Source organism: Oryctolagus cuniculus, chromosome 9 (assembly GCF_964237555.1).
Source record: "Oryctolagus cuniculus chromosome 9, mOryCun1.1, whole genome shotgun sequence".
Taxonomy (NCBI): domain Eukaryota; kingdom Metazoa; phylum Chordata; class Mammalia; order Lagomorpha; family Leporidae; genus Oryctolagus; species Oryctolagus cuniculus.
In genome coordinates, this window is record NC_091440.1 from 105,819,100 (window position 1) to 105,833,071 (window position 13,972).

The 13,972-nt window shown below is 49.3% G+C and overlaps 1 protein-coding gene across 4 annotated transcripts in view; it reads right to left on the reverse strand.

Annotated features, from left to right (window-relative positions):
- Positions 1–13,972, reverse strand: part of PRMT8 (protein arginine methyltransferase 8) — a 121,035-nt gene that overhangs the window by 20,423 nt on the left and 86,640 nt on the right. For all 4 annotated transcript variants that reach the window (XM_070049357.1, XM_070049358.1, XM_070049356.1 and 1 more), the window contains 2 exons: positions 6,470–6,612; positions 5,777–5,864 (listed from right to left, as the gene is read on the reverse strand). In XM_070049357.1, coding sequence (XP_069905458.1) covers positions 5,777–5,864; positions 6,470–6,612 — 231 coding nt within the window. The remainder of the gene's footprint in view (positions 1–5,776; positions 5,865–6,469; positions 6,613–13,972) is intronic.

Here is a 13,972-nt window from a genome sequence, read left to right on the forward strand (position 1 = left end):
CCGGTTGCTCCACTTCCGATCCAGCTCTCTGCTGTGATCTTTGAAAGCAGCGGAGGATGGCCCAGGTCCTTGGGCCCCTGTACCTGTGTGGAAAACCTGGAAGAAGCTCCTGCCTCCTGGCTTCGGATTGGTGCAGCTCAGGCCATTGTGGCCAGTTGGGAGTGAACCAGCGGGTGGAAGACTCTCTCTCTCTCTCTCTCTCTCTCTCTGCCTCTCTTCCTCTTTCTGTGTGACTCTGACTTTCAAATAAATAAATAAGAATCTTAAAAAAAAAGTTAGTTGAAAGGCAGAGCGACAGATTGCGGGGAGGCTAGACACACACACATACACACACAGAGAGAGATCTTCCATCCCCAGTTCACTCCCCTAGATGGCTGCAACACTCAGGGCTGGGCCAGGCTAAATCTAGGAACCAGAAACTCCATCCAGGTTCAGGGTAGCCACTGCTTTCCCAGGTGCATTAGTAGGGAGCTGGGTTGGAAACAGAGCAACTGCAACTTGAACCAACACTCTGCTATGGGGTGCCCGATTACACGCAGCAGCTTAACCTGCTGCACCACAATACAGACCTCCCATCTGGTGTTCTTTTACTCACTATGTCCAGTGTTAATTAAAAAATTACAAGACTAATTAAAAAGGACAAAATATTATCTATCATCAAAAGAAGAAATAGTCATAGGAGCAGATTCAGATGTATCTCAGATATTGGAATCACCCAACAGATACTTTAAAGTCATGATAATAAACTTGTTGAAGAAAGGTGGGAAAGGTAGACAATATGCATGGATGGATGGGGACTCTCATCAGTGAGAAGAAAACTGCTTTATAAAAAGGTGATGAAGATTCTAGAAATCAAAATCTCAATATCAGAGAGGAAGAATCCTTTCATGAGATTACTAGCAAAATTATCAGAGGAAATCATCAACAAACTTGAAAACGTCAATAAAAAATGATCCCAACTTAAACATAAGGAGAAAAAAGAATGAAAACAGAAATAGAATATCCAAGATCTATGGGGCAGTATCAAACGACATCTAACATATCTGTAATGAGAGTCCTTGAAGGAGAAGAGAGAGAAAAGCAGAGCGACAGATACATTTGTACAAATGATGGCTGACATTTTTCCTGAACTAATGAAGTAATCACTCACAGATGCAAGAATTGCATAGAGCCCCAAGTAGGATAGATACAAACAAAACCACACCTAGACACCTCCAAGTCAAACTTCTGGAAATCAAAATAGAGGGGAGAAATCTGAAAAACAACAAAAGAAAAATAAACAGGAGGACTGCGATAAGTTTGACTGCTTTGGGCGAGAGCTGCAGCTGCATCCCCCTTCTTCACATTGCTCCAGTAATTCCAGTTTCTCCCCTAGGGCTACTGGCGATGCCTCCAAATGCTGTCAGAAAGCCAGCAAGTTCTACCAGGGTCTAATACAGTTTCCCCTTTAGGCTAAAGGGAAAAGGTGTTTACAATCATTTCATGCATTTTAGACTTTTAGCCAGAAAGTCTTGCATAAAATGAGCCAGACCTCTGGATGTTGGATGTGGACATGGAGGAGAAACTCACGAGCAGCAACTGACTCTCCACCCCCAGGCTCCAGCTGTGGGCACAGCTGTCTCGCCGTGAACTCTTCCTTCCAGCCTACTCTGCAGCATAGGCTCATATCCACCCCTCTGTCTCCTAGCAGGCTGGAGACTCATGTATGGGGGGGGGGGGGCTTCATGCACTGGGTATGAAATTGAATAGAACAACCACCAACCTTCCTTCCTATTCTGAGATTCTATAAATCCCCTCTACAGTAGACAATGTTTTAAGTGCTTGCTCCTCTCACAGTTAAACAGTGCACTTTGTACATCTTCTACTGGATTATTTTATCCCACATTCATTCAACAAGACATATATTCTCTACTAACTGGTGAGCAAGTTGAGGGCAGATTCTCCATTTTGCTAAATTTGTTTAAAGAATTGTTTATCTATTTAAAAGGAAGAGGGACAGAGAGGGAGACACACACCCACACCCACCCACCCATACACACACACACACACAGATATCTTCCCTGTGCTGGTTCACTCCCCAAATGCCCACAACAGCCAGGACTGAGCCAGGCTGAAACCAGGAGCCTGCATCTTCATCGGGATCTCCCACGTGAGTGGCCAGGACCCAAGTACTTGGGCCACTTTACCTTGCTTTCCCAGGCACATTGGCAGGAAGCGGGATCAGAAATGGAGCAGCCAAGTCTCACATCAGAGCTCCTCTGTGGAACGCTGGTGTGGCAAGCCCTGGCGTAGCCCCCTGCGTCCCAACACCGGCCCCTCCTGCATTCTGGTGTGCCCACGTTGCATGTGGATGAGAAAGGAAAGGAGGGGAGGAAGGATCAAAGGAGGGGACGCTTTTCCCTAAGCATTTCCTTTCTGAAAGGGGCTGGGCACGTCTCGCTCTCCTGCCTCTCTAAGCTTCTTCCCTCTCAGCTGGTTCTTGGCCATTGGAAATCTGCTTACTCTTGTTCCCTTGGCAACCGGCAGCCTTGGGCTTTACTTTTGATTTAGAACGCAGAGTAAGCCACATCCCCATGTGTTTGAAACAGATTTCTAAATGAGTTTCCTTCCTTTACTTAAAAAATTAATATAAAACTTGATATTTTAAATACATTTTACATGTTTGTCTTCAGAGTTTTTTGGACAGGGACTCCAGAACAAGCCCTCCACCAGGAAAAACAGGAAAACAGGGCTGAGTTTTTTTGTTTTTTTGTTTTTTTGTTTTTTTTTTTTTTTTTTTTTTGCAGAAGTCATGAGGCTTGCAATGGGAATCATAAATCACATGATCTCCAGGCAGGGCTGCCAGCTCTTCGCCGGGACAGGCATCTGTCAAATGGCCCGGGCTTGGCTCATCCCCATGTGCACACTCCAGAGCCTTCCCAGCACAGCCCGGTGGAAGGAAGGCACAGAGGAGCTGCATTTGTTTTGGAAACTGGGAGGAAGTTCCTTAAAGAGCTGTGCCTGGGCTTGGAGCTCAGTAAATATTTGGAGGGATGTGAGAATCAAGATGGTCCTGGAGGTTCTCTTAAAAAAACACTGCTCAGTGCAAGTGCGCAACAAGACCTCCAAAAGGCAGCTCCTGGGCAAATTACGCTTTGTTTATCCATGCATTTGCTCAACGCTCACTGTTTAGTTGTTTCTGCAATCCTCCGCGAGAGGATGTCTGTCCTAGATTCCAAGCCACTGGAGACCAACAGGTGTGGCAGTCAGACGTGTTTTCCAGTCACGAGCAGGAAAGGGCCAGTTACATGCTTGGGGATGAGAACCCCAAAAGAACCTTTAACGCACATCGTGTCACTCAATCCTCAGGACAAGTCTACGGGGTGGATGACGTCATCTCGAATTGGGGCTCCAAGGTACAATTGGCTCAGGTTCTCCAGCTGGGAAATGACTAAGCCAAGTTTAAACCCAGGACTGGCAGACTTCAAAACAAGTGACCCACGGCCAGTGCTGGAGCTCACTAGGCTAATCCTCCACCTGCGGCACCAGTACTCCGGGTTCTAGTCCCGGTCGGGGCGCCGGTTCTGTCCAGATTGCTTCTCTTCCAGTCCAGCTCTCTGCTGTGGCCCAGGAAGGCAGTGGAGGATGGCCCAAGTGCTTGGGCCCTGCACCCACATAGGAGAACCAGGATAAGTACCTGGCTCCTGGCTTCGGATTGGCGCAGTGCGCCAGCCATGGTGGCCATTTGGGGGTGAACCAACGGAAAAGGAAGACCTTTCTCTCTGTCTCTCTCACTAACTCTGCCTGTAAAAAAATAAAAACAAACAAACAAACAAACAAACACGTGATCCAGGCCACCCAACCTCTCCTTGCTCTTCCTGGGAATTCTACCTCCAGCAATCACTCTGGGGGTGCAACATTAGAAACCACGGCAGACCTGCTGGGACACACAGTGAGCTGGGACGGCTTCCAGGGCACAGGGCCTGCCTTGCCTTGAACTTGGCTCTAAACTTTGTACTTGGACTTTGTACTTTCCAGAGGGCGTACACATAAAATACACCTTGCACAGGACAGTCCGGGTGAGTTCCTGCCAGTAACATTAACAATTCAATGGCAATTGTGTGGATCCATAAAGCAACAACTTGCTGAGCTGTGGACTCTTAGCCTCTCGGGGCAGGAGGGAGTTATTTAGAACATCTGTGAACCCCTCCGCCGTCATCCTGCCGAGCAGGGCTTCACCACCCAACACTCTTGGGAAGGAATCTTAGATTCGCTGATTCTGTCAGACAGTTTTGGCACTGCTACCTCTTGACTTTGATTTGGTCATTTGCGTCCTTGCTTCTTTGAGTGAGTCTCTGCCCCTTTGGTAATGTTTAGCTCTGGCTCAGGAGACACGACTGTGTCTGCCCTTATGAAAATACGTTTGCTATAATCTCATTAAGGACCGGGTCTGCATTACTGAGAAATGACACTCAAATAGAATGAAACGGCCATTTCAAGAGGAAACAGAACACTGGAAAGGAGAGAGCATTTGGCCTAGCAGCTAAGACACTGGTCAAGAGGCCCTTGTCCCATACCCAAGTACCTGGGCCGCATACCAAGTTCTGGCTCCTGACTCCAGCTTCCTGCTAATGCAGACCCCAGGAGGCAGTGATAATGACCTAAGTAACTGGGTTCCTGCTGTACATGTGGGAGACCGAGATGGGGTTTCTGGCTCCTGGCTTTGGAATGGCCCAGCCATGGATGCTGATTTTAAAAATTGGAAACTTGGGGCTGGCACTGTGGCGTAGAAGGCTAAGTCTCTACATGAAGTGCTGGCATCCCATATGGGCACCTGTTCAAGTCCCGGCTGCTCCACTTCCAATCCAGCTCCCTGCTAATGCACCTGGGAAAGCACTACAGCACGAAGCAAGTGCTTGGGCCCCTGCACCCACGTGGGAGACCCTGAAGACGCTCCTGGCTCCTGGCTTCCACCTGGTCCAACCCTGGCCACTGCAGCCATTTGAGGAGTAAACCATCGGATGAAAGATTGATTCTCTCTCTCTCTTTTTCTGTATTTCTGCCATTCAAATAAATAAATAAATATTTTTAAAAACAGAAATAGTGTACATTCATTTTAAAAACAACTGGAGACTTCTTTTTGGCCTTACTTTTTTAAGAGAACCACATGCTTTCATCTGTTAAGACATTATGAATACACATGTAGATGTGAATCCCTTGTCCCTCCACACAAACGTGCACATGTGCACACACACACACACACACACCATTTGTTTGATTGTTCAAAGCAGTCTCCATTCCTCCCACCCCCACTATCTGTCTCCAGAAGAACCTCAGGGAAGACGTTAGCATACTGGGCTTGATGCAAAGGGGAATCAATATTATTTTGACAAATCTGAGTCATACAAAGGGAGGACTCAAGCTGGGGGGTCCATCTGAAGACAACCCCCGCTTTTCTGACTCCTGCTGTGGACCCTGGGGATGGCTGAACCTCGACAAGCTTCCAGCACTTGCCTTGCTCTTCTCTGCAAAGCCCAGCTCCCAGTGCTCCCACTGCATTCATTCTCCCACCCCAGGACACTCATCTTAGAGCAGCTGAATGGCTGGCTGTGCCTCTATAGCTCTCCCCATTCTTGGGACCAGTGAGAAATTCTTAGAAGGCAGAAAGCATCTTAGATAAACTTCACAGGGCTGGCCGCTGTGCTCCAACCCAGAGCGCTCATCTGAGGCCCACTGAAATGCCTCCCACCCCCAGCATGCAAGAGAAGCCCCTTCCAGAAAGCAAAAGGTGACTTACAGTGGATTTTGAAGTCCTTGTACTGTCTGTCTTCAATTGCTACCACGTACAAAGCTGCCCGGTCTGGAAACATAAGCCCTCCAGGTTTCTGTTGACGAATTGTGGGGAAATGGGTCTCGTAATCTATTCACCTGATAAAGACATCACATTTTGAACTGCACATGGAGTCACCAGACAAGCACCCTCTTGCCAGCATTTCTCATTCAGGGGACTGTTGCCTGGGCCAGGGTTGGGGTTAGGATAGCGATGCCCAATGTTTATTTCGGAGCAAGGAGAATTTGAGGGACCCCGGTGGAGTTAATAGAACTAGTGAAGTAGGGCGAGGCCATGCCTCGTGAGGAGCAGTGAAAAACTTCAGCTTGGAACAGCCAGTGTGCGCAGTATACATGGCCCTCTGGCAGTCATGCAAGCCCTAGCACCTGTTGACCAGACAGACTCTTATCTTGACAAGACAGAATGCAAAAGAGGCTAGACCTCCAAGCTTGGTTAGACTCCAAGGTTAGACCTCCATGGGTACATTCTGAAGTTAGACACTTGGAAACGGGAGATCTGCTTTATAGTGAGGGCCCTGGGAGAGGTGACCTTCCAGTTCACGTCCTCTCTGAAGTCCTCTGATACTCCCTAGGCTGTAGCCAGGGCCAGAGCAGCAAGCCAGGCAGCTGAGCGACAAGGGGCAGCGCGCGGGGCACTCACCAGCCACTTGTCCCTGGCAAAGATCACCGTGTTGAGCATGGACTCATAGAACAGACAGTAGCCCATCCACTCGCTGATGATGATGTCCACCTTCTCCACGGGCAGCTCCACCTCCTCCACTTTACCCTTAAATATGGTGATGACTGCAAAATAAGAAGCCCAAGGCCACGCTTTGCGAGGTCCCTACTCAGGAACCTTGTGCACCTCGCCTCCGGGCCAGATCTCCAGGTTCAAGCCCTGTTCTGATTCTACTTTTAGGGCGCAACCTGCCTCATTCTTCTTCTCCAAGCTAGTTCACATGAAAATAACAGAAAGCTACCTGCATATCCACCTATTGGGCAACTACTCTGTGCCGACTACTCTTAGCACCATGCTAAGCTTCTTCCCTGCACCGGATCAGGTCATCCTTGCTGCAAACCTATGAAGCACACATTCTTGTTTTTCTCATCTACAACTAAGAAAGCTGACGTTCCAAGGTTGAACGGAGGCCATGGAACTGAGCCCAGTTTGTTCTGATGTGACCCTAAGACTCCCATCATGACCCCCGCTGCAGGTGAGGTTATCAGGATGGCTCAGACCCAGAGAACGCAGGGATGCTTCTCCTGTTGCTCGTGCATCTGTTCGCAGCCAGGGCTCCGCCCCCAGTGGGTGTCCCTCTACTGCTCATGAGCAAGGCAAATGGTTTCGACAGAAGCAAGGGCCCTGCAGTCACAGAAACCTGGGTGTGAGTACTGGATCTTCTCATCGTCAGCTGGATGACTTTACACAGTTATTTGACCTAATTCAACTCCAATTCCCCAAAGAACAACCAGAGAAAGTGGAGTCTACATAGAAGATGGTTGTATTGATTAGATGAAATAACACACTGAAGTGCTAACGCACTCCTCCCCACTGACTGGCAGCTGGGAAGAGGGAGGGGTTGGGGCTGGGGACAAAGCCCATGTGCTAAGGGACCTCTGCTCCTGAGGGACTTCCAAGAACTTCAGGTCCAACTGTAGCAGGAGAAATTTCACAGTTGGGTTTCTGGCCCACTGACATAGACATACACACACTTTGGGAGTCTCTTTTTTGCACTCATTGCTGCAAAGATCAAAGCAAAATCTACCTTTGCTACTGCTGTTAAATTGACAGGGCGATGCATTGGTTGGCTGGTTCCTTCTGAGAGTTCCCTCTCAAAGGTTACACAGAGCCACAATCAGAAACTCTCATTCTGCAACATCCTCTGAAAACCACGTAATGTCTGAGATCTGCTGGCAAAATGGGACATTGGCCAGTACTTAGGAGTAAAACCCCACACAGGCCACCTCTGTCTTGAATCTGAGCTGCATGCAAGCTAACATGGACTGGAGGCTCCTTGATGGCAAAGGGCACACAGCCCAGCACTTTATTTAGTGTCCCTGTAGCAGATATTGGGGATGACACAGTGCCTATTAGCAGCTTCCCATCATGGCTTCCGTCCCACGATCCAGCATTTAACCAAGGCTGAATCAGAGACAGCCCCCGCCGCGAAGAGTCAGACATTTTATCCACGCTCATTGGCTCTGATCACCCTGCAGTGAGGCCTCGCCTTGTGTGGCCCTCCTGGCACCCCTAAAACAAGTACAGGAAAGGGCTAACCATCCCCAAAAGGTTAGGAGAGGACTGGAGGGGTGGCAGTTAGAGCTCTGTTTCTCTGGAGCTCCCAGACCCCAGGGCAGAGACTCAATGAAGAGTGGACCCAGGGTGACCAAGAGAATTCACAAAGGGACAAAATAAAGGATTCTTAAAAACACAAACCTAGTACCTAATTCATTTCTTGTTCTGAGTAAAAAAAGACAAGCGCATGCCTGAACCACCTGCCTCACCCCTGGCACGCAGAGCTGGCTGCACTGTTCCTGTAAGCACTTTTACAGTGTCTCAGCGGCCTCCTTTCCCTTTGTCTTTGCCTGTTTCTTGGAGGCTCTTCCTCACCACCTTCATGCCTCAGCAGGGCTCCGACTCCCTCCTCCTGCATTAAATCATGACCTCCCTGCACCCCAGGAGGATGTCCCCATCTGCCTCTGGGGCCCCATCCATGATGACCCTGTGGACAGGACTTCATCAGGAGCTGCCGGTCATGGATGGCTCAGCACGTACCACCCAGTCTGCCAAACAGGTGTGAGCAGAACACCCTTTGGGTGCCCCCAGAGGGAGTGAATGCCGTCCTCATTCTCACCCACCAGCGGCTATATCCTGGTCAGTGGAGCTATGACAGATGGAAGACAGATAGGGAGAAGGGTGTTTCAAAAAGTTTATGGAAAATGGAATTAAAATGTGAATATTTTGGTATAAAAATTTTGAAATCATGCATGATATTTTCAGAATACACATTTCCATGAACATTTTGAAGGCTATTCATAAATAAAACAGATGACAGAAGATGATGATGATAGATGAAGATAGGTAGATAATGATAGATGATAGGTAGATTCATAGACACAAGATAGATAGATAGATAGATAGATAGATAGATAGATAGATAGATAGATAGATGATACAATAGGCCACAGAGCAGCAAAATCACACTGTTTCTCCTTACAAAAAAGGCAGAAGGAATCAGTGAACCCTACAGAATGCTCGACACTCTGGGCCTCTGTCCACTTAACTTGCCTTTCTACATCTATTCCAGTGCACATGGTTCTTGGAGCAGATACAGCCCCACACCCGGCTTGGTGAGCAGATGTGAAAGGACGAAGACACATCTCCTGTCAGTCCAGTTGTGGACTGGGTTTCAGACCCTATTCATCTCCTTGCCCAAGAGCTTTTGTGCAGTGCCCAGCCTGCACAACTTTATGCTGGGGTCCTGGGGGCAGCTGCTGATGGGTCTTGTGCCAGCTGACAACCAGCCTTGATCTAACAGGTTCCTCTGCCTTGGGACCTCAGTTTCCTCATTAAACATAAATAAAGAAATAAAGAAGAGAGATTGAATCTGAAATCCTTTGCTGTGTCTGAATGCTGTGATTCCTCAAATATGTCTTGAGAAGTTGCTATGAGTAAGGCATTCTGTGAGGTTTACTGGTAGGGACTACTGGCATCAATAAAGAACTAGTGCCTGCACTGTCCAACTTGACTCCAACTTGCAACAATTCATGGAGCCTGCCCTTTCTTAAAGAGACCACATTGTAGGGCTGGCGCTGTAGCCTGTGGCACCTGCATCCCATATGAGTAATGGTTCTAGTCCCGGCTGCTCCTCTTCTTATCCAGCTCTCTGCTATGGCTTGGGAAAGCAGAAGAAGATGGCCCAAGTACTCAGGCCCCTGCACTGGCATGAGAGACCCAGAAAAAGCTCCTGGATCCTGGCTTTAAATCGGCTCAGCTCCAGCCAGTGTAGCCATTTGGGGAGTGAACCAGTGGATAAAAGATCTCTCTCTCTCTCTCTGTAGCTCTGTCTCTCAAATAAATAAGTAAAACCTTTGAGACCACATTGTTTCTATGGGCCCAAATACAGCTGCCCATCCGAATCATCAAGGATACCTTGGTGCTGTCTGCGACATCACCAGCAACCACTTAAACTCACAAATTCAATCTCCCAGTCTACACAGTGCTGCCTCTTGTGATGGGTTGCACGTCAATCCCTTAGACGCTCTTGGCCAGGGGCTGGCATTGGGCAGGCTCAACGTCTGCTCTTCTCCTTGTGGAGGTTCATCAGGGGGTTCCAAGCCACTGGCCTTCAGGCTCTGCGAAGCTGTGGGCTACAGAACCTCAGGCCTGTTCTGGACCCTGCATCACCAAAGCTGTGCCAACCCAAGGTTGCGTGGAGGTCACTCGCTGGAACTGCTTTCATTCTGTAAGGATGACGGAAAGTGTGTTCCATCAGCTGTGACAGGACCCTGGCTCAGACATCATGGAAGGATTCATCATAATTAAACGCACAACTGGAGCAATAAGTACGCCCTGGAACTTTCCCCCTGTAGCTTCAAGCTTGCAGATTAGACATCCAGATTATTTTTTGGTTGTTTTAAATGGGATTTTTTTTTTTGTCTTTTGGGGGTTGAATGGTGATTACAGAAACCTAGCCATTCAGATGAAAGGTTGTTTGTTTAGCTTTTTTCCTTTTTTTTTTTTTTTTTTTTTACATCAGGCCACCCTGCCTCATTTGAGCTGCCAGAGCACCCACCAGAGTCAGCTGACCCCATAGGATCTCAAGTAAGCGATCTCCCAATTTTACATTCCACATCATTTCAGAGAGCAGATCCTGTTCAGCAGGCAGGTGGGCAGGAGGGTCACATGCAGGACAGGGAGCACATTATGGGCACGTGGAGACCCCCGATGCCGCCCCTCATCCTGCAAAGCCCCCAGCTCTGCCCTCTGCGCTTCTTCAGCCCTTTGCTCCTACACTTCTGGCCACACCCACGCCAGCTGGAGCACACCTCCGGAGGGCCCGACCTGCCACCTGGGTTGTTGTGGACATCAAGCTACTGCTTGAGATATTGAGTGAAAGGAAATCGGAGAAGGCAAAGGGTGAGGCATCCTTTTCCCAAAGGCTGGCCAGGTTGGTCAGTAGGTTGAGGAGAGACTCGTTGTTAGCAGCCATGCAGAAGCAGACCCATCAATCTTCCCGGACCCGGACGTCAGCGCCTGCCTTGGCTGCCTGCCCTTGCTTTCCCCGGGGGGCCCAGATTCACAGATAAACCTCTCCCAAGGTCAGAGCCAGCCCATCCTGGAGCCAATGGTGATGGGAGAAAATCCCAGTCCCACTAGCCTCAGGGTCTGGTGGGACTGGAGTGTATCCTGCAGCAAAGGATTCCATTATGGAGTGCCATGGGTCAGCTCTGGGGCCATGCAGCCTCCATAGAGTGGTTACTGCCATATGGTTCCCCTCTCCCGGCCCACATCCCCAAGAACAGAGGGCCTGGAGGTCCTGCCTTGACCCAGTGCACAACTGTCCTGGCTCCCTGTCCCCGCCTGCTCTGGCTCCTTTCGGATCTCAGGGCTCTGACTGCTTATCTGGAGCTCTAAAGACCTGGGCTTGGGCCAGCGCCTTTCCCTGGCCACACACCATGCCTGGCATCTCTCCTCCCTTATGCTAGACTAATCAAAGCCGTACCAGACCCCCTCACCCTTAAAGACCACTTACCACTTAGAACCCCTTGCATGGTCCCACCTGGTACCCAACACAAGGACCGCAGACAGGTGACTGCACTGGCTGGGCAATGGAGGGCAGGGTTGTTCAGAAGACAGTGGGGTGTGAAGGCCGTGGGAATGTGAGAAAGCAATGCAGCGGCCCCCTGGCTCAGATATCCAGTAAATCATCCCAGGTTTCACCCTCACTCACTCCAGCAGAAGCATATACAGGACAGACAGGTGTCTCCTGCCACAGGGCACCCGTTCAACTGACTTTCTCTATCCTCAACATCCACATCTGTGGAATCAACCAACCATGGATCGAATATATCAGGAAGAAAAATTGTGTCTGTACTGAACCCATACAGAGTTTTTTTTCTTGCCATTATTCACTAAACAATACGGTATACCAACTATTCACATTGTATTAGGTATTATAAGTCATCTGGAGATGATTTAAAGTACATGGGAGGATGTGCGTAGGCTTCATGCAAATACTATGCCATTTTATAGAAAGGACTTGAGCGTCTGTGGACTTGGCTGTCCGCGGGGGTCCTGGAACCAACATCCCACTGGCACCGCGGGAAGATTGCGCAGGCACGTACTTCGGTACACAACACACTCCCCCGCCCTGTAGCATGGCCAGCTCTGAAGCTTTCCGGTCCAGGCTGCAATGTCCCCTGCTGAGAAAAGTGTCCCCTTCCTCCCCTCGCTGTGCTGGCAAATGTTTAATAACTCGCTCCAGAAAGAAAGAGACCGTGACACTCCTGCCACAGCCAATGCCAAGCCAGGGATGTGAGGTCACCAGGGTGGGGCTGAGAGGAGACGCTTGCTCAGAACCGGCTCTTGAGAGGGGGATGTGAGCGGGCTGCAGCCCGCCATCGCGGCCACCCACTCAAAAGTAGACACCACCACCCCCGCCCATTTTCTCAATTATACCGTCCTGTCCCTTCCTAAGCACTTTCACAATTTGTACTTATGGGGAGATTTTGTTCTTTGCTTTTATGGCTGGCTTCTGCGTGAGACTGCAAACTTTGTGCGAGCAAAGATTCTATCCTAGCCACACCGCCAACTGCCCAAACTTGGCACAAGGCCTAGAGGGGCCGACAAAATCACTTAGAGGAGTGAATCGGTGCGACTCACTTCTAAGATTATTAATGGGTTGTTTCATGAGCAGTTAGGAAAAGAAGGAGCAACTGCCAGGAGCCACAAGTACAGGTTCATTAAAAACAATTATGTGTGATTAATCTCATTTCTTCCTTTGATGGGGTTATTAGTCAAGGTAAGTGAAATGCCAATAACAACAATAGCTGACGTCATTGGCTGCTCGCTGCCCACAGAGGCTGCTGTGCTGTGTGCCGTCGTGTGCTCACTGACTGGCTCTTCGAGGGATCAGAAGCTTGATCTGTTGCATTTGCTGATTCCTGTGGTGTAAATATTTCCACCACGGCCAATTTCAAGCCACCAAAGCCGCCGCCTCCTTTAATGGAGAACATCAACCCTCAATGGCTAGAACTGAAGCTTGTTAACACCTACTACACGGATGCTTTCAAAGTTCACAGAAGAGTGGGCAATTGCTTAGCAGTTACTGAAAGTGTAACAATCAGCTCCCAGGATCCTCTCAGGAGCCTATTCCAGAAAAACCACAGTTTCACAGAGAGTAACTGTGTAATCCCCGCAATGACCCTAGGAGGCATGAGCTGTTTTATTCCCATTTCACAGATGAGGAAACTGAGGCAGGGAAAGTCCGTTATGCTACATCTGGCAGAGCGTGGACCAAGAGGTCTGCCTGTGAGCCCCACTTGCAGTGCACCACACAGGATCTCCAGCGAGGTCTTTGACAAGCCCTCATGTCCACGACGTCCTGGTGGAGATGACAAATTACTGTGTGGATCTACAGCTGGCTACAGGACTGCGCTCACTGCAAGGAGCTGACTCAGAGCTGGCCGTGGAGCTGCCTACAGGAGCTCCCACGCTCACCGCAGGGCCCCCATCAAATGCACAGAGCGCACAAAGGCAGGATGAGGACCCCAAGTCAGTGATGGTGTGGGGAGGCCCAGTGGTTTGTAATACAGGACCAAATCTTACGACAGGAAGCCTCATAAGAATAACAAACGGGACACCCAGTTTGAATTTGAAACACCTGGTGAAGATCAGGAACCAGTGCGGCAGGAGCCTGTGGGGCGACGACTGGGAGTAGCTGGCTTCCAGGGATTTCCACAACTGCTCGTGCAAACTAGAGCTGCATGCTAGAAGCTCAGTGTCTGGGCCTCTCTAACTGACTGTGTATTTCCTTTTTTTTTTTTTTTTTTTTTCCCACAGGCAGAGTGGACAGTGAGAGAGAGAGACAGAGAGAAAGGTCTTCCTTTTGCCTTTAGTTCACCCTCCAATGGCGCACTGATCCGACGGCAGGAGCCAGGT